At 38.0% G+C, this 22,867-nt stretch overlaps 1 protein-coding gene across 7 annotated transcripts in view; it reads right to left on the bottom strand.

Moving 5' to 3' along the window:
* The window catches only part of FRMD3 (FERM domain containing 3), a 157,432-nt gene that overhangs the window by 18,389 nt on the left and 116,176 nt on the right, over positions 1-22,867 (bottom strand). For all 7 annotated transcript variants that reach the window (XM_083816908.1, XM_083816914.1, XM_083816911.1 and 4 more), the window contains 7 exons: positions 17,581-17,668; positions 15,872-15,960; positions 12,898-12,961; positions 11,784-11,872; positions 8,091-8,165; positions 7,448-7,516; positions 3,661-3,782 (listed from right to left, as the gene is read on the bottom strand). In XM_083816908.1, coding sequence (XP_083673034.1) covers positions 3,661-3,782; positions 7,448-7,516; positions 8,091-8,165; positions 11,784-11,872; positions 12,898-12,961; positions 15,872-15,960; positions 17,581-17,668 — 596 coding nt within the window. The remainder of the gene's footprint in view (positions 1-3,660; positions 3,783-7,447; positions 7,517-8,090; positions 8,166-11,783; positions 11,873-12,897; positions 12,962-15,871; positions 15,961-17,580; positions 17,669-22,867) is intronic.

Genomic DNA, 22,867 nt, shown 5'->3' with positions numbered 1-22,867 from the left:
AGAATGTGATTAAAATGATATAAAATGTGTAGTCATTACCAGAAAGAAATCTATAAAAACATTAATCCAGAGGCATACTGATTTCTTTTTTTTTTCCCTGTAAAACCTGAGAAATCCTGAGAAAATCACGTCTTTAAATAATTTAAAAAAATGCATTAGCTATAGTTTACTTCAGCAGCAAGTCTACTGCAAAATGCTGACAACACATTTTTTAAACAAATCTCTGTTCTTCTTCAGGGCTTTCATAAAAATCAAACAATTTAATTGATCAACAAATTAAGAATTTCCGGCTAGTTCTTGATGCTGTCACAAAGCAGTTAAAAACTTAACAAGGAATAGTAAGGTGATGGTTGGGCCAGATGAACTTGAAGGTCTTTTTCAACCTTAGTAATTCTATGAAATACATCATCATCAGTCTTGTAGCTCTTCTTAACCCCATTTGCTAAGACAAAGTTGGATACTACACATTGGGCTTGGCATCTGAAAGTGACTGCACCATCATGTGGGGCATCAGCTCCTTGATCCTGAATCCCAGTTCTGAAATCCACTGACATTTGGGTGTCAGTGTCTTACACAGAAGCCAAATACTATATACAGCTGACATCTAAAATACAGATATTCTGAGCTTTCACCAGTTTTCCATTGGCACACTTACTGTCTAATTTGGTAAAAGAGATACTGTCTGGTGTCCAGCCTCTTAGCTAATTCAGCTACATAATTATGATTTTAAAAAGGAAACAATTATGCTTAAGTAAGAATTCCGATTCAAATCTGTTTAAGTTTGTAACTGGACACCTGTGTACAGCCTCTAAGGGCAGAATGAAGAATTGCATCTTGAGCAATGAGCCATCGGCAGACAAACTCAAGATATTTTTGCTGCCAGTTTAACAAATGCCTGTTTTCAAAACCTCTTACATAAGTGCTATCTGCTAAAATAACTACTATAATGGTGTTGCGGACATCTAGTATCCTTCTTCCCACAGAGATCAGTTGTTTATGACCATTCTTTAGTGAGCATACACTTTCTTATATGTCAGCAAATCCACTGGACAATTTGGGATTTTTGGAAGACAGTTTCCCTTCAGCATGACAGACGGAGCGGATTTGTAAAGTTGACATCTCATAAGGAAGGATGGCTAGGCTGTAGTTGCTTTTTAATATTTGGTTGCACTGTGGGTTGTTTTTGTGTTTTGTTGTTGTTGTTGTTGTTTTTTCCCCATCTGAAAGGATTATCCTAAGGATAACAAGGCAGGTTGCTCAAAATCCCCTACAAACTCTGTTAGCATCATTTCTGATTGACTTGTTCCCTAGCAACATCAGAGTAATTGACACAAAATCTTCTCTCTTACCCAGCAGTTACTGTTCATTCAGTTTCATACCTTCAGACACAGCCAACTCAGAATTAATCTCTCCAGCTGCTTAAGGAGCAGAGATGCTTATTCAAGACAGCAATTAAAAAGGGTAACACCACAATCATTGTATTTTTGGCCATGTGATTTGCTCATAATATGTGAAGCTGATATAAAATTAAGAACAAGTAAGTTTTGCTCAGTTAAAAGAGAAAACTGTGCACTGCCCTGAGTCTGCCCAAGGCATGCTCTGGTGACAGTGCTGTTGTCAGCCTTGCCGATGAGCTGCCTGGCCCTTCCTATGCAGCACAGTGCAACGCCGTGTCAAGGTCTCTGCCATCAGCAGCTGGAACATCACACGCATACAGCCACACCTTGCAGAAGTATGTGCATGGGTGCTGGAAGCTGCATGAGCCAACCCACACAGCCCAGAGACAGCTGACCTGCCCTGCAGCCACCTCTGGCATGGCTGCACTGTGCTCAGCAGCATTTACAGGCACTTTGGAAAGCCCCCCAGACTGTCTGCCCCAACCTCAGGCCCCAAACATCTAGAGAGATGCCAAGGCTCTTTTACATGTGTAGCACACTAATAAAGTCTGCCAGTGTGGTTCAGTCAGTCCCAGGACCGGATGCCTTCCCTCTCCCTGCTGACAAACTTTTGCTCCTGCCCTTGTGCTGAAAAAGCACTTTGACTGGCCCTCTTGATGAGCCTCTTAAAGGTTGAGCCAGCAAGAACTGGGACACTGTACAGTTAGGGGTTGTCTTTTTATTATTATTAATATTTTAAGTCGTTGTGTCAGCTCACTCTGAGGTGATTAGTGCTGGTGCAAGGGAGAAGATGGGAAACTACAGCAGAAGGATGTATGAGTGCATGTGGGGAGGTTGGAGAAGGACCAGCATCAGTGTCCGAGCTGCAAGATCAGCTTAAACTGCAATCTGAACAATATAGTCAAGCTCACTGCAGGGTAATACCGTACAAGAGCTAAGCACTGTTACATAGCAGCTGGTGGTATTTAACTGTACATACATAACATCTTCTACAGAAAATCCAACAAGTATTTGTACTGAATTGTAGAAGTAAGAACAATCTGCTCACCTAAAAGGAAACATGACTTTCCAACTTATGTAATCTATGTATTTGAAGCATAGCCGCACTCCCTGGTGAGCATACAGCAATGATTAGTCAGCAGTTTCCAGAAATGGATTTCATTGTTTAGGGTTGTAAGTATAGCACAAGCAGCAAGCTGTTATTACTCTTCAGTGGTGGGAAATGCCTAGCAGGAACACAGTAGCTTGATACTTGGCTGCCAGAAAGTGAATTCTCACAAGATACAGGTATGTCAGAGCAGAGGTAAATAAGTAACCGTTAAAATTAACTACCTGTCATCAGCTCTTACTAATAATAATCATAATCCAAGTACACAGACAATTAATTCATCCTATTCTTACAACATTTTGTGATGAAACTCCAAAGAATGAACAAAACAGGATTTCACATATGACTACTGTGAAATGAAACTCAGAACATACGCCCATGGAAATAAATTCACTTGCAAAACACTCAGCTGTTCTGTTTCCCAAGAACTGACCATAATAAAGTAGCAGTAAAGGTTGTATTTCCCAAGGTCTGAAATGATTCAATGATTATATCTCAAGTAAGAACCACTGGTAGATTTTGTTTAGTTAGTTGGCTTCCTTTTTATTATGAACAATGCAATTATCCTCACTTAAACTGGCTGAGATGTTCATACCATTGTTTGTAATGAGTGCATTTTGGAGACAGGCATTCAACATGATTTTTACAATATCATGGAATTAACACTTGGAAATCCTTGTTATACAAAATGCATTTGAACTGATCATCAGATAACATCCCTTTTTATCCACAGAATTGAAGTAGTAGAATCTTTTTCCAAGCATTAGAACAGCAATTAATAAATATATAAGGGAACCAAAATGAACATGATATCTAGCAATAAACTGCAGTTATTGGTTAATAAAATGGTCCTATATTGAGATTATTTATTTTCTATTAAGTTCCTTTCACTTCACAACCACAAAAAGGATTTTAGAAACAGAAACTGAATAGCATTAGTTTTCCTCACAGTGTACTTTGCATGAGGCTGGTCCACAGTTCTTTGAGCTGGAGGTCATTTCTCAGTGTGATGTACAGAGCCTTAATTGTGTACTCCTAGTGGAAATGATTATTTTTTTTCCATATCCCTGAGTCAGTAACACACCTTTATATTTTTCCCATATATTTTCTAATACATACTGTTAGCATTTGCCAGGAATCAGGTAAGTGACTCACCTTCATCTAAAGGAACCTCTTCCTCCTCACATGGAGAAGGAAGGAGAGGCTGCAGAGGTTCCATATTAATTATGAGTTGCTTGTTCAGAGAGGGAGAGCTGCGACTCTGGGTAATGCTGGCTCTGAAAGAATAGGGAAAACAGGATCAATTTATTCACATGGAAACAACTACAGTCATATAAACACATCTCACCTCGGAATCATTTTACAATTGTGATAGGCCTTGAGCTCTGCACCCTGCTTTCAGCAATGTTATGTTGCACCCTTGGCCGATAAAAAACTTTTCAATATCTGAAGCATAAGAGAAGGCTTTGTGCTGATGGACCTCCTTTTATGAAGCCTGGCTCCTCATCTCATGCAGCATTACAGTGTTTTGCTCCTGTCCACACCACACAGCAGACATGAGTACTTGGCCTCAAGGAGAGGGAGGGGAGGGAGGATACAAATCATTTTGCTGATGTTATTCCATTGCCTCTGGGGCTGGTTGAAGGATTTGTTACAGCTTGAGCACCGCAGACTAAAGAATAAAGCTGAAACAACTCTATCCCTGTAGTTAACAGATAAAGAGCTTTCATTCTCATGCGCCCCACACTTTGTCTCTGCACCATGCCTCCAGGTGCTCAAGCTCATTTTCTTTCTTGTCTTTCTTGCCTCTGACAGGCTTTCCTGGTAGCAGGTGTTGAACTTTCTCAGGAAAGCGTCCTAAGGAATGTTGTTGAATTGCTTCAGTCACATGACTAACTAGCCTAAAATCATATTACTGAGAAAGTAAAATGGCTGTTTAGAATAAATTGCTTATCTAGGGCTTACATGACTCAAGCGTGAAGCAAGAATCCTACAGTAAATCTGAACCATCACATTTAAAAATACTTATTTCTGACAAAAACAAAAGGAAAGAGGATTCTTCTTGACTTCAAATAGTATATAGCTTTGAATTCACTGTAGTGTGGGAATACTGCTCATGTTGTGTTCTCTTCATCCATCTTCAGTTTTCCCCAAATAGTCTCTGTCTTAAAATCACCGGTGAAAGAAAAGGCAGCAGACCCAGGAACAATGCTGAAGTTTCACAGAATACATTCCAAGTTTGCACAAAGACAACTTACAATAACACACCCTGATAAACACGCTGAGTAAAACACCTTTTCCAAGTCAGAAGAAGGGACTGAGTGTTGCTGAGGGTTTAGGTAAACTCAGGACACAGATGTCCTGCTCTAAGTCCCTTTACATGTCAGTAAATACTCTGGAGATAAACAAGCTTTCTTGCTCAATTGCCATGATTGCTTATTAACATATACCCAAAGCAATATATGTCCTCATTTGCATTATGTGAGCAGTCACTAACAATTATTTAGTTTAATTTTTCACTGTCCAGTGAAGTTTTCCACTGACATGACTGTAATTACTGCAGGCTTATTGTGCGGCCCCTGATCTTTGTACTTGTTGAAACAAGCTATCCAGCAATTCCCAAAATGGGAGTTGTGCCTGCTAACGCCATAAGGCTCCTGCTCATTTACAGGGATCCCTCCTTCAGGCATGCTTTGGAAGCAAAATAAATTAAATCACTCAGTATATATTTTTCAGAATAACTTCCCGCTGCATTAATGTTGTATGAGTACACACTCAAGTAGGTTTTCAGTCTATAGTTATTTAAGTGTAATATCTGAACACAACAACATTGTGCAGGAACCACCTCAGAGCTATTTCTCTCTCAACACAGCCATGGTACAACTGAACTGACTTTTTGGGGAGGGATTGTGAGGAGACTGAATATATTTAATTTATACTTTCAACAATACCATTTCCTCTAAATATTTTGCACCTGAAAAAGCTACTGTTTTCAGGCTCCAGATCCTCTTTCAGAGTCTAACTTGTTTCTAAAGTCTGATTGTATAATACATATATTTGAGCTGAAACTCTGCTATATCTTTTACTTAGTTCTATGCCTTTTGCATATCTATTATGACAGGCTATATCCCACTGTCTCCCATTTCAAAATCTGCATTATAAAAACACTTGACATCAGGAGACTTTTTTGTGGTCAGTTTAAAAAAATCTGAATTTGGAGTTACCATAATATTGTAAATGCAAGCATTTTTAAGAAGGTTAATCATAAAAAATAAGCTTTCCTATTTATGAGTGTTAAATCTATGTGTCATTGTTCTATAAACTTACTCCAGCTCTGATATGTTTCTTTATATGCAGTGGGAGTTTAAATAATGTGCTCTTTAAATATTGAAAGCAAACGTAAATATATGTTCAAAATATTTTTCCTTAAAAATCTCTTTTTATCCTATAAAAAAGAGAATCCTTATGGAAAGTAAGTGATAAGATACTTCTTTTCTGTGTAACTAATTTCATTTAAAATGCATTTGTACGTCCAAGCATTCTACCCTGTCTCAGTGATGGACCTATATTCTGCCTTCTGTGTTCCCAGTTAGCACTTCCTAAGACCATTGCTTTCACCATTTTTAAATGTAATTTGCAAAAACATGTACAAAACTATTTCTGCATGTATTTACTATTAATTCCATAGTAGGGCTGGACAATGTATTTATATTTTTTGCAAATATATTCCTACACTTTAGTAAAGACTTTTCTCTCAAGTGTAGGTGGAGTAAGCATACCCAATTAAAAATAAAACAAAAAGTCTCCCTACTCCCTGACCAAAACCAAAACAAAAACAAAATAAATAAATAAATAAATAAATCTAGGGATATAGCTGCAGAATATTCAGAAAATTAAGTAACTATTAAGAAGATTTTATATAGCTTTATAGTCTCTTTTCTCAGGTGACAAGCAACAGGACACAAGGAAATGGTCTCAAGTTGCACCAGGGGAGATTTATATTGGACATTAGGAAGAATTTCTTCACAGAGGGTGTGGTTAAGCATTGAAAGGGGCTGCCTAGGGAAGTGGTCGAGTTCCCTTCCCTAGAGGTATTTAAGAAATATGTACATGGGATGGGAGCCAGTAGGTCAGGCTGATGGTTGGACTTTGTGACCTTGAAGGTTTTTTCCAAGCTAGATAATTCTATGATTCTGCTTTTCTTGCTGGCCTCTTTCTCCTCTTCTGAATGACTCTACTAGCTTTAATTAGGCTTTGACCAATTTTCATTTTCAGGATGAGTGATAAAATCTAGAAAGTATTAGTTTGCTTAGAAAGTCCAGATGCTTATTTTCAAGGCCAGGTTGGAGAGGGCTTTAAGCAACCTGGTCTAGTGGCAGGTGTCCCTGTCCATGGCAGAGAGGTTGGAATTACATGATTTTTAAGATCCTTTCCAGCCCAAACTATTCTGTGATTCTGTGTGATTATTTCTGACAAGTCAAATCTTTTTTTTTTTTTCTTAAATACTGAAGGAACTTCTTGCATTTTCATCTGACTGGGTTATGGAAAAGCTATCAAGTATACCTCTAAATATACCCATCTTCATAAACAAAATAGAATCCTTCAAAACTGGGCAAGAACTAGGAAGGAAATGAAAATTTACTCCTCTGTCACGATCATGTGACAACATTCGATGTCATAATATAAGCTACTTATCTGACTGATTGATTAATTAAAACTAGGCTCGAAGGGTCAGGGATTAACTTCTCTTTCCTATGAGACAATACACTATTGTCAAAATTTTGTAACACTGACAAAATACATTTCCCTAGGCTCGCATGCCTCAGTGTGGAGGTTCAGGATGACAGTCATCATATCTCAAAGAAGAGGAAAGAGAATTTCTCTGTGGAGCACAATAATCCTCTTTTGTCCTTAAATTTTAATATTGAATGTAATGACATACCTGTGAACTTCAGGAGGTTCCCTCTGGATTTTAGAGCTTGCCTCAACAACCTCTTTGGCTACTTTTCCACTGCATTAAAACATAAATCACATATTCAAGCAAATAAATAGTAAGATGAGCTCATTACATGCCAAGCACTATACATACATCAGCAATTAATTTATTTTTTTTTTAAAAAGGGGCTGGGGGGAAGCACAAAAAATTTCCTGTATAGTTGATATATAATGTCACAGAATAAAAATTCTGCTGACCAATTAATTGTAAAGCTACTGAAGAAAAAGCAGCCTATTACAGCAGAATGGAAGGTGTTACTAAGACCATCCCACTACTGCATCCCTTTTCCAGAGCTGCCTAGTGACAGGGAAAGTCAATCTCTACATAAACGAAGCATACTTATTTTATAGAAACTACACCAGAAGAGGGACCCTGTTATGGTGGAACTGCCTTTGACAGAAGTCTGCATTAACTTTATTTTATAAAAAGACACTAAAGAGACAAGAAAAAATATTTTGAATCTTGACCTGGACCAGGTTTGAACAGGTCCTCAGGAAGAAAAAGCATTCGATTTGCCACAAGTATTAACTGAAATTTTCTCTTGCTTTTTGAAAAGGTTTACCATGAAAAAGAAAGAGGAAGTACTCACCTATAACGAAATCTACTGCCCTTAAAAAATATTTTGCTGCTGGACATGGTCTTGATCTGACTGGATTTTGCATACCTTGATGAAAAAGAAAAAAGGCTCTCACATTTTCAGCACAGTAGAAACAGGATATGCAAAAATGAACAAGGCAACATACAAGCTGTGTTTGTTATATATCACAAAGCAATACGCAATAATTTGGCTTTCCAACTGTTTTTAGGCCTACCTACAAATTTGAATATAATCTGACACCTAAAACAATTCAGACGGTGCAGAATGTCTGAACATAAAACAAGTGATCACCTTGACAGGAAAGCACAACAATGAAATGCAGATACTTGCTACATCTCCAGGGACTTTCATTCTTAGGATGAAGGAAAGACTAGTAAGCCAACAGCCCTGAGGACATGTTTAGACTAGAGGAGGACATAATGGCTATTCCCACTTTCCCACTAGTAAAACATATGAAGAATACAGAAGCAGTAATATTTGTCTCCAACAGCACTTGCATTTCTGGTTAACTATGCAGTCAACTTCTCAGTAGCCCGAATCATGACATACCACTCCTCCCTAACCACAGAGTATACAGCAACCTTTTACCACAACAATCAGAGTTTGACCTACACAGATCATGGAAGAGACTTGTCATTTCCTTGACAGACTGTGGCTTCAAAATGGCAAACTGATTTTATATGTAGTCTCTCAATCTCAGACCCTAGTAGACAATATTCTGTGATTTATAACTGGTTGAAAATAATCAAAACAGTTAACCTGGAGCCTGGATTGAATCAGGATTAAAGTTCCATTTTCCAAATGAATAAAGACTCATTTTTCACCAACAGATCATGATCTTATCTTAAATTTCAAGTCTCAAGCTGTTCTAAGTAGAGGAGAGGCCCAAATCTAATTAAGGCAGAGTGTTATTATCATGAATTACTTGCAGGACTTGGCTATATTTGTTCTAATCAGAATATGTCGTTGGTATTATACAGAACATAAAGAGACAATGGGGCTCTAATACAGACCCTAAAATAAGTAATGTTGTTAAGTAACTAACAATCGCAATATACAGTTCAGTTTCTCTGTATAAACCATATAAACACTTTTTCTGTTTGAAAACTACTATCTTAAGTCCATCTTCAAATTTTCTTTGGTTTCTGTTCCATGCTTGGAGGGTTGGCATTATTTTTCTGCACTTTGCATTAACTATTAATCATTAATCGTTTCCCAATCAGCCTGTCCACTGAATATCAACACCAGTCTTTACTGAATTAGTCCGCTTCTAAGACCCACCAAAAATCAAACATGCAAGCGTAATTTTAAGTAACCATACTGAAGAAATAATTCCATGATAGTGTCCTGGAGACATTTGGGAAACAGAAGAGTGAGATATTCTACTGGGTTTATGTGTCAAGGTTTTGGTATCCCAAGATGCTGCAGGGGATGGCCACTGTGAGAACAGACCAGGGGCTGCCACCACGCTGGAGAGAGTCAGTCTCAGCTGGCTCCAAAACAGACCCACTGCTGCTTCTGTGCTACTGTAAGGGTTAAAAAAACACTGTGCACCAGTCACGAAAGAGAGAAGTGAGGAAAAAAATGCAAGAGAAACAACCCTCGAGTCACCAAGGTCAGTGAAGAAGGAGGGGGAGGAGATGCTCCAGGTGCTAGAGCAGATTCCACCACAGCTCATGGAGAGAACTGTGGTGGGGCAGACATCCAGACTGCCACACAGGGAGGACCCCTCCTGCTGGGGCAGATGATCCTTCATGGTGAAGGAGGCTGCAGGCCATGTAGAGCCCATGCATGAGCATACTCCTGGCAGGAGCTTGGTGCTCTCCTGTGGAGAACAGTCTGTGGAGAAGAGCCCAAAATGGAACAGGTTTTCTGGAAGGAGCCACGAACCATAGCGGGCTCATACTGGAGAAGTCTGTTCCTGAAGGATTGTACCCCACACAGAGGATCCATGCTGGAGTGGTTATTGACTAACTGCAGCCCATGGGGAGTCACCCATGTTGGAGCAGTGGCTAGAGGACGGTACCCCCATGGGAGGGACCCCACACTGCAGCAGGGGAAAGACGTGACAAGAAGGAGCAACAGTGAGGAACTGTCTACCTGATCATAATCCCCAATCCCTGTCCCCACTGCATGGCTCAGCACAGAAAGGAGGTAGAAGAGTCAGGAATGAAGGAGTGAAGTTGAGCTTGGGAAGGGGGCAAAGGTGATTTTAGTTTTCTCTTTGTGTCTTACCACCCTACTCTATTTTTAATGGCAATAAATTAATGTAATCTTCCCAAAGTTGTGTGTTTTGCTCATGACAGTAATCGGTAAGCAATCTCTCTGTTTTTATCCCAGTCCATGAGCTTTTTCGTCTTATTTTTTCCTGCCATCCTGTGTATAGAGAGTGAGGGACAGGCTGGGTGGACATCTGGAAGCCAGTAAAGGTCAAACCCAATACAATCATATATTTGTAACCAAAACACAAACAGTTAATATTACAACAATTTAACAGTAAGAGCAGAGAGATGGTATTCCTATGAGTCCCCCTCAAACATTTACTTTGAGCACAAATTCCTTTCTTCTAAATGGGAATTGTTTTTTTATTCCCCACACTTAGTTGTAGTAATATAAAATAAAATTTACCAAACACCGTACATTACTTTCCTACTTACATGTACCTTCAAGGCAAAACATTCTCTGATAATTTTTTGTTATTAATTCAGTCTCAAACATAGTAGATGCTAACATAAAGAAGAATTAGCAGCTGTACTGTAGCACCTCATATTTCATTTTTTTTTCAGTGAACATATTAATTGAATAGATTATAATAATACAGTAATGTATCCATTCAAATGAAAGAAGGAATCTTCTTCAAAATAAAGCTTGTCACTAACATCCATGTTAGAAGACACATTCATCCTGCTCAGTTACGATTTACCTTTACACCAGCCCCCTTGGGATGCTATGCACCTACAGAGAAACAATTTTATATTTTTTTTATGAAATATGCAAGATGCTGTAAGGACAGACTGAGTAGCAAGAAAAGTTACATGCCCAATGGGAAGTGTTAATAAACAAGGAGAAATATCTAACAAGGTCAGCTGAGGGCAGAAAGAATGCATAAAGGCTTTTTAATGAGGAACTATAGTCAGGATCTTTTTGAAAGAATAGAATCTCATTAATTTACAAGCAATTTTTTTATATATTAGAAAAAAATAGATCACAGCCGACATCTTTAAAACCCTAAGAATATTTTTAAAACTCACTGCAGTTAATTTTTATTTTATCAACTCTTACTAAGCTTTGGATTTCAGTGGCAGAATACCACCACCTGGCAGAAAAGCTCAGGGAATCAAATATATCAGATTACTTCCTCCTTTCTCAAAGCATTCAGCAGCAAGGCTAACAGTAACAAGTATGTTCCCAAATACAAGTCCAGTACCATGTTCATCTAACATCACACTACAGAGTCACAGAAACAGTGGGAAAACATGCTTATTCACTCCCATAACCCCTGTGCATCTTTCTGTTATTAAACATTTTATTCTTGAAATGAAATAATATTGCCTATTAACTTGCATATTTTCTGTTCACATTTTGAATTCTGCAAATGAAATGGAACATTCACATTGAACAATCTTCTACCAATATGCACATTCCTTTACTTCTAGTATACATAATGACTTTCGGATTACATACTTGTAAAAAGCCTGGTTCTCCACCCCACACTTCCAAAGATGCTTGCAGGCTGCTGGTGTTGAGGTATGGAATGTCAGCACAGCCTTTTTCTAAGTGTGAGGAAAAGAAGGCAAATAAAAGTAACAGAAGTGTTGAATTCTGAAAGATCAAAGTAGCCATACCTGCTGGCAATCATTAATAACCAGATACGCTGAAGGTCAAGTTTTCCTGTGTAGCCTCCATCTATATTTCACCCACAGAAATGAAAACCCTATATAGCTGTTAATCAAACTCCTTGGGCAACAGTTTCATAAATAAAATGGGATGCTTTCAGGGGGGGTAGAGAAGAGCATATATACAAGTGTCTTCAAGGATAAATCTGTACCAAGTGCCTTCAAGCCGAAATCAAAGGAGCAAAGGTCTCTGTTTTCAGTATTTCATGTTGCTGCATTGCTTACCATCCATTTCCCCCATTCACTGTGTTCTACCATCACATCTTCCTTGCACTCACACAAACAGACCCTGCTACCTCAGACACTACTTTCTTCCTCCTTTTTCCATTCCTCACCTAGACTGCAATCCAAAACAATAGTCTTGGGTTATTTCACTCTGCCCTAGGGGATGTACTGCTAGCATCTTGTAGGCAAAATCTCTAGAATTTTAATGACAACGGTCCGATGACAACACTCCTAACTGCCTAGGACTGACTGCAGGCTATTTAGGTGAGCAAGATTTGAGGAAGTGATCATAATTAAACAAAAATATCTCACTCTTATCCAGGAATCAATGCCCACCAGAGTTTTAATTCATACAGAGATGCTGATCATACCTGGTGTAGAGTGGGTAGGTACAGCTTTTTTTAAAATCCATTAAAACCTGATGACACAGATATCAAAACCATGAGCAATCAACACTGCACTGCATGCAGGTTAAGTGAGAAATATCTCAACACCTTGCAAATTCAACATTCTTTAGACAAAGGCAATATTCCCATTTCCTTGTACTCTGTATTTTAATTACAATATGAAGTGTAGTTATCACCCATTTAGAATTTTACATTTGGCTTAAAAATGGTGTTATGTTTAAGCTGATTCTAAATCAAGTACAGAATTTCTGTAAAAATAATAAACCTGACCTCTTTCTGAGCTCCAAACACATAAAAAGTCTTCCCTTCAAACTTCAGTTTATAGACATCACACCTAAAAAGAGAAAAATAATTTAAGTATGGGAACAAGAGACAGAACTACAGATAAGTAACTTGCATGCAGATTTCACTGATTCACAGACATCAAGCAGGCTCTCAAATGACAAAAAGCATCAACAGAAGTCTTACAACCTTTAACATAAAAACATGTAATATTCTAATTTCCTTTACAGCAGAGAAAATAAGCCCAGAGCATTTGTTTTACATCCCTTTTCAAAAAATAAAAATCATTTTAGCTGCTGAAAAAAGAAGAGGAAGTTAAAAGTAGACAGAAGGCTATGTTTATACTTTATTTACTATACTTTCTGTAATTCCTTTTACTTCTTAAAATTTTGGAACACGTTAAGTAATTAAAACTGAGATAAAGGTAATACTGTTAGCATGCATATGCTGCATAAAATGCATACAACTTTCCAGATGCAGGAACATTTTATCACCAATGTCATCTATATCCTTATTTCTGTGTGAGTTCGTATTGCACATCTTGGAAACTGATTCTTACAGCCAGAACACGACAGGAAGAAAAGGAAAAGGTTTGACAGCACTTATTACTAGGTCTCGTGAGTTTCACACCTATGTCAGAATTTAACCCAGCTCCATAGTAAAATCTATATATGGAATAATGCTACTCCATATTAAGACAATACAGTATCCCTGCTTAAACTGTAATGGAAATTTTGTCATTACTACAGCTGAAATGGAGACACCATAGTTTCTCATAAATTTCTCTGAAGACTCTGGATGACAGATTGTTGAAATGGGAAAGATTCTTGAGGTAAGGAGGATGATATTCCATAAACTTTCTAACGTTTAACATTAGCAACAAAAATGTCTCATTCCAGTAGAAGGATAGAAAGATGAAAAAAAGACAAGCTTTTTAAAGTAAGGAGGAAAAAATACTGATTGGCTGATTGCTTTTCAAGATAAACCAATTTGAAATAAGTTTATGTTCTGGTATATAATGAAGTGTGAAGAAAGTTATATTATTCAAAAATGGGTTTGGGAGACAGGTTACAAAGATGCAAGAGCCTTCTACAGAGATCACTCGAATTCTGAATCAAAAAATTATTCAGAAAATAAAAGAATTTTTGGAAACAACAATAAGACAATAAATCTTTAAAGTAAACCAAGAATCCAAAACCACTTTGTTTGGTTGAGCCAATGCACAAAAACAATGCATTATCAATACATTATACTGATAATAATTTACAGAACCAATCTTTTTTTTTTTTTTTAAATGCAACCCAAACTAAAATGTATATAAATTTTTGCTGCTTTTTTTATTGTGCTGGTTAAAGAAAATGTCTTCATAATTAATGCCTTTCTTAATGAATATATAACTCAATGGTCCTTAAAATCTGTTGAGATTCTGTGGGGAAGGATCAGTAAAACCTGAAGACAAGAAAATCTCAAATATGAATTTGGATTTTTATTGAGTGTTGCAAATTTCATCTAATACCAGTGAAAGCTACTCAGATCTAGGTCTTAGAAATGAAAGGAGTACTACACTACATCCAGATAAATCTCAGATTGACCTTTCAGTAGCTAGCGTTAACACTGAGACAGCTTAATGACTTTTCATGTATCACTATTTCATTTTGCGTCTTGTTTATGTGCCAACGGTCTACATGAATACATAGAGATCTCCAAAAGGTCACATTATCCTTGTGTGGAAAGAAACATCAAAAAAACAAAGCACTGTGAAACTCGGCTCCTATGGTGGACACATGCTTGGCAAGAGATATCCTGTCCTTCCTCCACCATAGAATGACATTAGAGTTGCGTGGATGTTACACCAAGAGCACAAACCACCTAAGCACTGTTACTAGGGCAACCTGATATTACCCCTTGGGAAACCACAATATGAATACAGGATCACAAATGCATGGTACTTGACAAACATACCCAGAGCTCCACAGGGAAGCAAACAGTATAGGCAGGACTACACTGACTTCATACCTTTGTACCCGATTTCTGGTTAGTCAGCTCTTAGGAAGGTTTCTATAGCCAGAAAAGACTGCATGGCTACATAATAACTGCCTCACCATTTCTTCACTTCCTGCTCACCTCCTTCCCACAAGAAGGGCAAGGAGTACTTGTATGTAGCTGCTGTTGAGACCTGTTTAGCAGCAGGACTGAAGTGAGACTTATTGATGTCTGAGCATGGCTGTGAGCATTCTGCACCACATTGTTGATAGCATGGACATCTCCTGTCGCACCACCTGTGGGAGCTCAATTTTACCTCTTCCTTATACATGGCTGAGGCTGGTCAACTAAGTCAAATGTTTTAAAGGAAAAGGGAGAAATGGGGAAAGAGAAGAAAGAAAGAGGAAATAAAAGAAAGAAAGAGAGAATAAGAGAAAAAGAAAAATAAAAGAAAGAGAAAAGACAGATAGACAAAGAGGAATTACCTAAGTGTCCACTCCTTTAAAAATAGGCTGAAAAATAAAAATTCAAAAGGTGTTATCACCACATCCTCTGCTTATAGAATACATTGTTTTTGAATTGGAGGAAGTTAATTGAATGAGGAAATGGTAATATTTCCAAGAGTCAAACAAAAATGCAGGTGGACTCCTGTAAACTTTTCCAGACATCTCTGTCAGTAAGTTTCACTGATGATTTAAAGCAGAGTTGAAAAATCATCTTATTCATTTTAGCATTTGTACATTATGTTGACTAATGCACCATGTGGAATAATTTTCATTGTAGGAAGAACAAAATCAAATTATTATTATTATACTTGTTATCTAAGGTGCTTTAAAACAGAAACATGATGGGGCAAAAGAAAGAATATTCACATGCTTCACCTTAAAGAAACCAAATACTGGTGAAGATACTATGAAGAAGGAAAGCTATAGGAGAAAAGACTCTTGCATGTTAATCTAGTTTTACTTTACATGCTTACCATTTTAACAAATGAATTCGTTTATTCCCCTGAAAAACTACAAATCCTGCAGCTGTAAATCCTAGAAACGTAGTCATCCCCGTTGAGTCCTTGAACGAGAAAAAAGAAACATAATTTTCCCCTTATCCAGTGAGGTATTGGTATTCCTTACTGACAGCATAAGTTGTAATTGTATTATAGGCTATCTGTATTTTCTTTTTCCTTTTCAAAATGAATTTTCTTCCAAACTGTATACTTCTAAAGAACAAAGATTTTTAAAAAACAAAAGTACTACAAGCCTCATTTATTTCTAGGCATTTCACTGATCAACAGAATCTTACTCTTTGTCTTCATCTACTTGTAGCTCATGGCAACAAAGAATCCCTAGGTATACTTACTAATTTTGTTGAAACCATATTTCTTTTTATGCCCTGTTCTTACTGTGCTGACTAACTACAAACCAGGGATTCACATCAGCTTCAACACTGATATTTTTAAGATGGTTCCTTTGTGAGATTTCTAATGTGAAAGTACTTTTAACAGACAGCATTTACTACAATAAGCAAGTAACTCTTAAGTATGAACCAGAACATCTGGTGATATTTGCCTTTAAATTAGGAAATATATTTTTTTAATTATTATTATTATTTTTTATTTAACTTTTAGTTCCACAATGAAAGTTCTGGCTCAATTTCTTTGAGCAAAGAATCAGGTGAGTTTGTTATTAACTGAATTTCTTGTCTCTCCCAAGTTCCAGACCCTCACCTTGTTAATCTGCTTTATTGTGCCATCAAGAAAACAAGAATGAAAAAAAAAAATGTGATTTTTCTTGAGAAACAGCAGAAGGACTGGAAGGACCACCTTGTGAGGAGCCAGGGAAACATTGTGCTTTGTAGTCCACTTCTGGAAGTCTGAAAAAATTTTCCTCTGTCATGGGCTATGGACCCCTGCATATCCCCTCACAGGTAAAGAGAAGATGCTGAACAAATTTTGATTTGTCCTAAGAGGTGACTGTTTAAAGGTTCTCATCACCAGAGCAGCTAACTGGACAGCACTGCACACTTCTGCTGTTCCACCAAATTAGACGGCATACAAGCTGGAGTAAAATTAAAAATTAACATTAAAAACTAACAGACTGCAGAGTATGCAGATAAAACCAAGCAACTAAAAATACAGAAGTAAGGGATAAACTGAACTGCTAACTAAAATCACTTTCTTTTAGAGAACCACAAAACAGTCAAGTAGAGGAATATGCAAACATATATCTGGTTCTCCTCTTTGTACACTTAGTTTGCTATTATTCCTAAAATTTGAGTATTTTGATGGTGTTTGAAATATTAATCTGCCAAGGTCTAACAATTTGTTGCGTCTTCTTCTAAGAATAACACTGAATCCTGAACATCTTGGCAAATACAAAGTATTTAATACCTAGTGCATTTTATGAAATCTTTGCAGTAAATGGAAAGAAACTATCAAGTAAATCTAGTATAAATATCAAAGCTTCTAGCACGACAGTATACTATATTGTCCTGTGATAGTCTGGCTCCTCTGAAGAGATCTTTTCTTTGGTGCACAGATCTCAATGTTCTTCTATTCTTCTATGGCTTAAATGTAATGAGTAGTACCAGGGCAAGTTCTTTTCTAACTGACTGTATTGAAAAAAAAAAAAAAAACTCAATCATTTTATTTTTTTATTATCATTATTAAATGCTAATAAAAAGAACTGTTACCTTGCAAGGATGAGGATCAACACCGTAAGTTTCTAACGAATGTGCTTTCAAGAGCAAGTTAAATTCGGCAACAGCTGGGCTTTGACCTCTAAAATTACAAAAGAAACAGTAGTTTGACAACAAAAAGACCACATTCTGTTTATAAGATAAAGACAGGAGACTTTTAACATGATTTTTGCAACTACCTGCACAATGCCTTATCTTTTCAGGTAAATTCTGACTTTTTTCTTCCTTACTTCTGGGATACTGGCATGCTATGCAGTTAACCAGAGTTATCTACTATCCTGCAAGTATTTGTTGTCTTTTGATACATAAGCACAACACCCTGAATATGAAATAAACCTCAGCATCTTTTTTTCCACAAACTCTTACTCCAAAACTCATTTAAAAGGATTGTCCAGATTAACAAACATTCCTTCCAGCACAGGGCATAAACACAGCAATCATATTACAGTCTACTCAGATGCATGCCTAATTATAGCTGTGCCTGTTACCATCATGATAGTTTAGAATCTGTCAGCATTTCCATTATATGCCCCTATTTTTAGGGTATCTATAATCAACCATGAATATACACTAAAGCCTGAAACATGGCATGCAAGCCTTGGAGTAAGTTTTATTATTTCATTTTAGCTCCTCTAACTCGTGTTACCGTAAGTCCTAACATAGACTTGCAATGCCTGCTTGTCAGTGAACTGAGTATTACTTTGTTTAGATATTTGCATGACTAGAGAACATGATTTTGATAGATACATGGTTTTGTCACAAGCACTGCTTAGGACTTTCAGAAAGCCAGACCTCGTAAGTGCTTCACATGCACATTATCCAAAAAAAGAGGCATAGACAAATCTTCAAGGAACATAGTAATGGTCATACTTTTATTATACACCTCCATTTTGGCATCCTGTCTCACTCTGTGACCAGTGTCAGCCAGGAGTAGGCATTAAAATAATGCTCTGTGCAATGATGTGGAATACTTTCCCTGTATTTCTGCCAATAGCTAGAAAACAAAGTTTCAGTACCCTGCCCAAAGTTCAGATGTACTCTGAATATGATGTCCAGCATGTCTGTGGATGTCAAATCCTATTTTGAACCTACCATGTTGATGCCCTGTGGCAATATCAGTGTCAATAACATTTTCTGTTACAAGGTTTTAACTCATGGTCATTTGTACTCCACTGCCCTTCATCTCCCAGTCAATTCCATGATAATTCTTTGGCTTTTTCCTCATGGCTTTTGGTCCTTCTTGCTACTATACTACTTGCATTTCAATTAAGATCATGTGTTGTTGATAGTGCTTAGCTTTTAAATGAAAAAAAAAAAAAGATTAGAGAAGAAATGCCTTTCTTTCTCCTTCATTTTTGGGTCTTTTTCTCAGCACTTTCCAAAGGAAAAGTATGTGTATCCAAGTGGAACAAAAATTATAAATATGCATTTACACAGCTAAATATTTAAGGAGAAGAGAGCATGAAAGCAACAAACAAAACCAAACATGTTTGTTTTGTCCAATCAACTTTTTGATGTATCTTCTAGACTGTTTGTCACTTTTCAATACTAATAAATATCTATGTTCTGATAGAACAAGTTTGTTCCATGTACCTACAAACTGCACAAAATGGACAAAATTAACTAAATCAACCTAAATTACTTAGATTGCTTATGTTGCATAGTGAAAAGTCAAACAAATACAAGATGATTTCATTGCTTATTAGATGAGATCTTACAAAATAATATTTTTATCACCTCTCTTTGCTGGCATAAAGTCAAGTGATGAGTCTTGTAGTTTCAAATTGTGTGTCACTGAGAAGTGACATATAATTTGGAATACTGTGATTTGGGGATTTGGTTGTTTTGGCATTTTGGTTGTTTTCCAAAAAAGGGAAAAACGCTATTAAATTACAATAATTATTAAAACAATGAGATGCATTAAAAAGAATTAACATGCTCTGCTCCCCTATAACCTCCGAAACTATGCTGTCTTTATATGTTGTCATGTCAAGTGGAAAGAGCTGTAGAGCTGTGGAAAACAATGCAGATGACATGGACGAGTTTGATGCCACAAGATTACAGGCAAATCAAATGGCTACCAGGGAAAGCCTTAAGAGAACAGCACAAAGCAGAACACTGCCTGATAACGCACTTTTGCATTGCATTTATGTGGCAAGGGTTTGGTAGCAAGCAGGCTGCAAGGGTGGCCCCTGTGAGCAGAGACCAGCAGCTGCTCCATGTCAGCGCAGAGCCAGCTCCAGCCGGCTCCAAAGGGACCTGCTGCTGGCCAGAACAAAGCTAATAAATTATGTTGTTTGCACCTCTGGGAAAGCAGATCTAAGAAAGGGAAAAAAAAAAAATGCTGTGCAAAAAAATGTGCTGTGCCTCTTTCTTAGAGAGGACTTAGAAACAGCCCTACAGATCCAAGGTCAGTGCAGAAGGAGGGCAGGAGGTGCTCCAGGCATGCAGCAGAAGCTCCCCTGCGGCCTGTGGAGAGTCCCCTGGTGGAGCAGGCTGTCCCCCTGCAGCCCATGGGTCCCACACGGAGCAGATCTCCACGCTGCAGCCCGTGGAGGAGCCCCCGCTGGAGCAGGTGGAGGTGGCCTGGAGGAGGCTGCGGCCCATGGAGAGCCCCCGCAGGAGCAGGCCCCGGGCCGGAGCTGCAGCCCGTGGAGAGGAGCCCACGCAGGAGCAGGGGTCTGGGGGGAGCTGCCGCCCACCCGTGGGGGACCCGTGCTGGGGCAGTTTGCTCCTGGGGGATGGCCCATGGTACAGACCCATGTGCGAGCAGTTCTTGAAGAGCTGCTGCCTGTGGGCAGCCCCCGCAGGCTCAGTTCGGGAAGGACGGCATCCCGTGGGAGGGACCCCACGTGGAGCAGGGGCAGAGAGGAGCAGTGGAGACAAAGTGCTATAGACTGACCACAGCCCCCACTCCCCTTTCCCCTGTGCCACTCAGGAGGAAGAGGTAGAAGAAGGTTGATGGGGGAAAGTGTTTTTAGTTTCTCACTGTTCTAGTCTACTAGTCATAGGCCATAAATTACATCAATCTCCCTACAATGAGTCCATTTTGCCCATGACAGTTAATCATGGGCAAACAAATGATCTCCCTGTTCTTATCTCAAACCCTGGGCCCTCTTCTATTGTATTTTCTCCCCATATTGCTGAGCAGGGGGAGTGAGACAGGAGTGTGGTGGAGTTCAGCTAGCCAACAGGGTGAAAACACCACATTTTGTAGTTAGCTCTCCCAGGAAAGTCTCCAAGTGCAGTCACTCCTTTTGACCTTATGTGATTGGCTCAACTTACTCGATGTGTATCCAGCATTAAAACAGAGACGTATCCCCTTTGCGTATGTTGCAACCATTCTAGTACCCAGCTCTAGAGTGACAAATATTTTGAGCAGGACCAGTAACACATTACAAAGAAATGTTTCTGTATACCAAAGCAATAATAAAATAGGAATTTCTGAAATTAGATCTCCACAGCTATTAGCTATGAATTAATGATTCATGCTAGGAATCAGTAAATCTAAGTTCCTAATAGAAGTTTCAAACATAAACTTTAATAAGAATGAGAAGTCTGCACAGGCTTTACTTTTTCTTTGAGACATACGAGGAGTCCACACTAGAGGATGTACAAGCTTTGTTTATTCCCCAGAGGGCCTCCAACCTGAAGCATTTCAAAGGCCAGGAAGCCCAACAGCGAATACTTTCAGGGTGTGCCATAGCAATGATCTGCTTGCTTTGCTGGCTGCCCACACTGATTCTAGGATTTTCTCTCCTTCATACCTTTCCTTTGAGGTATCTGTTACCCAATACCACAAGAGCGTGCATTAATTCCTTTCAATAAACAGAAGCCTATATAGCAGTAACAGCAAAGCAAAAAGCACTTTCAATGCCGTTCTCTGTAACTTAGTTTGGAATGACATCAGTCAAATCATTTCATTCATGTTATGTGATTTCTCTCACTGATTTATGAAGTGCTTTGAGACACTACTATTAATATACTACTACTGATATTAATAAAAAGCATAACTATTCTCCACCCTTTTGCTTCATCTCTGTGTTGATCAAAGTTACCAGCTGCAGAATACAATAGCAGCACAAGACTTCAGCATGCCCCATGTAGGAATCATTTCTGGATATTTACGATCTGTAGGGTATTTAAAAGTAATTCAAAGAACATAAGAAATTACATAACAATCTGGCCTCTAAAAATATTCACCTCCATTCAAACCAGGGAAAAGCGCAAGTCATAAAGCTTTATATAACATAGGCTCAATCTCCATCAGATGCACTTTTCCGGCCCTGCAATATTCCCTGCGGCCTCAGGAGAGGCAACAATGACTATTTAAAGGGGGATACACATCTAGGAAGCACTATCCTTTATATCCCCGATCTTGTACAAGGTATCCTTCAGCAGAACAGGGTTATCTGGATTTCTTTTAAAGCTTTAAAGAATTTTACTTAAAAGCATTAGGAAGTGTACTTACATCATATACTGATCTCAGAACTACCTACCACATGGCTAAGGTTTTGTTGGTGTTTCTTCAAATCTTTTTAAAGGTAGTTGAGACTCCAATAAACACACAATTATAGGGCTAAAAATCTTGCATAGTTTTCCTTTAAGGAAATTCTAGCAGGAGATTCTAGCAGACTTTAGAGATGCTTTAAATAGTCAGGTAATATTTTTAGTCATAATAATGGTGCTAAGGAGGACTAAGTAATACGTTGTCTATTAGTCCTTAGTCTAATACAATGATCAGAGTTTCAGCTGTGTTGGACATAATAGCACAATTGTGATGATAATTTCAGAGAAAAGTACTAAATGAAGACTGACAAATGAAATTGCTTTTTAGGCTCAGGTTTAACTTGTCAGAACAGCAAGACAAGGCTTTGCACATTCCCCACATGATGGCATTGCACTTAGAACTGCCCTGTCTACAGGCATCTGGAGAGAGAAAAATACTTAAAGCAGGTCTGCATATGAAAAGAGAGATTATCAATTAGCTGAATTGCTCAGATGGTGCTAGAACTTATAAAACCTAACAACTAGAAAATTATGGAACACCCAAATACCAATTTGAACTTGTATTACAAAAATATACTTCCATATAGAGTTCTAGATAGAGAAGAAGAGAAAAAAATAAATAATTGCATTAAAGCAATAATCAGCATCTTTTACTGAGACAATTAAATGCTTATTGTTTAATTGTACACCTTGAACACTGTAATAACATGTGCCCCTTATTTAAGGCTTTCTGCCACAACATTTCTAATTACTTGTGTGGCTTCAAACATCA

The sequence above is a fragment of the Anser anser genome, assembly GCF_964211835.1.
Source record: "Anser anser genome assembly, chromosome: Z".
NCBI lineage: Eukaryota > Metazoa > Chordata > Aves > Anseriformes > Anatidae > Anser > Anser anser.
This window is presented reverse-complemented; position numbering and strand designations above follow the sequence as displayed.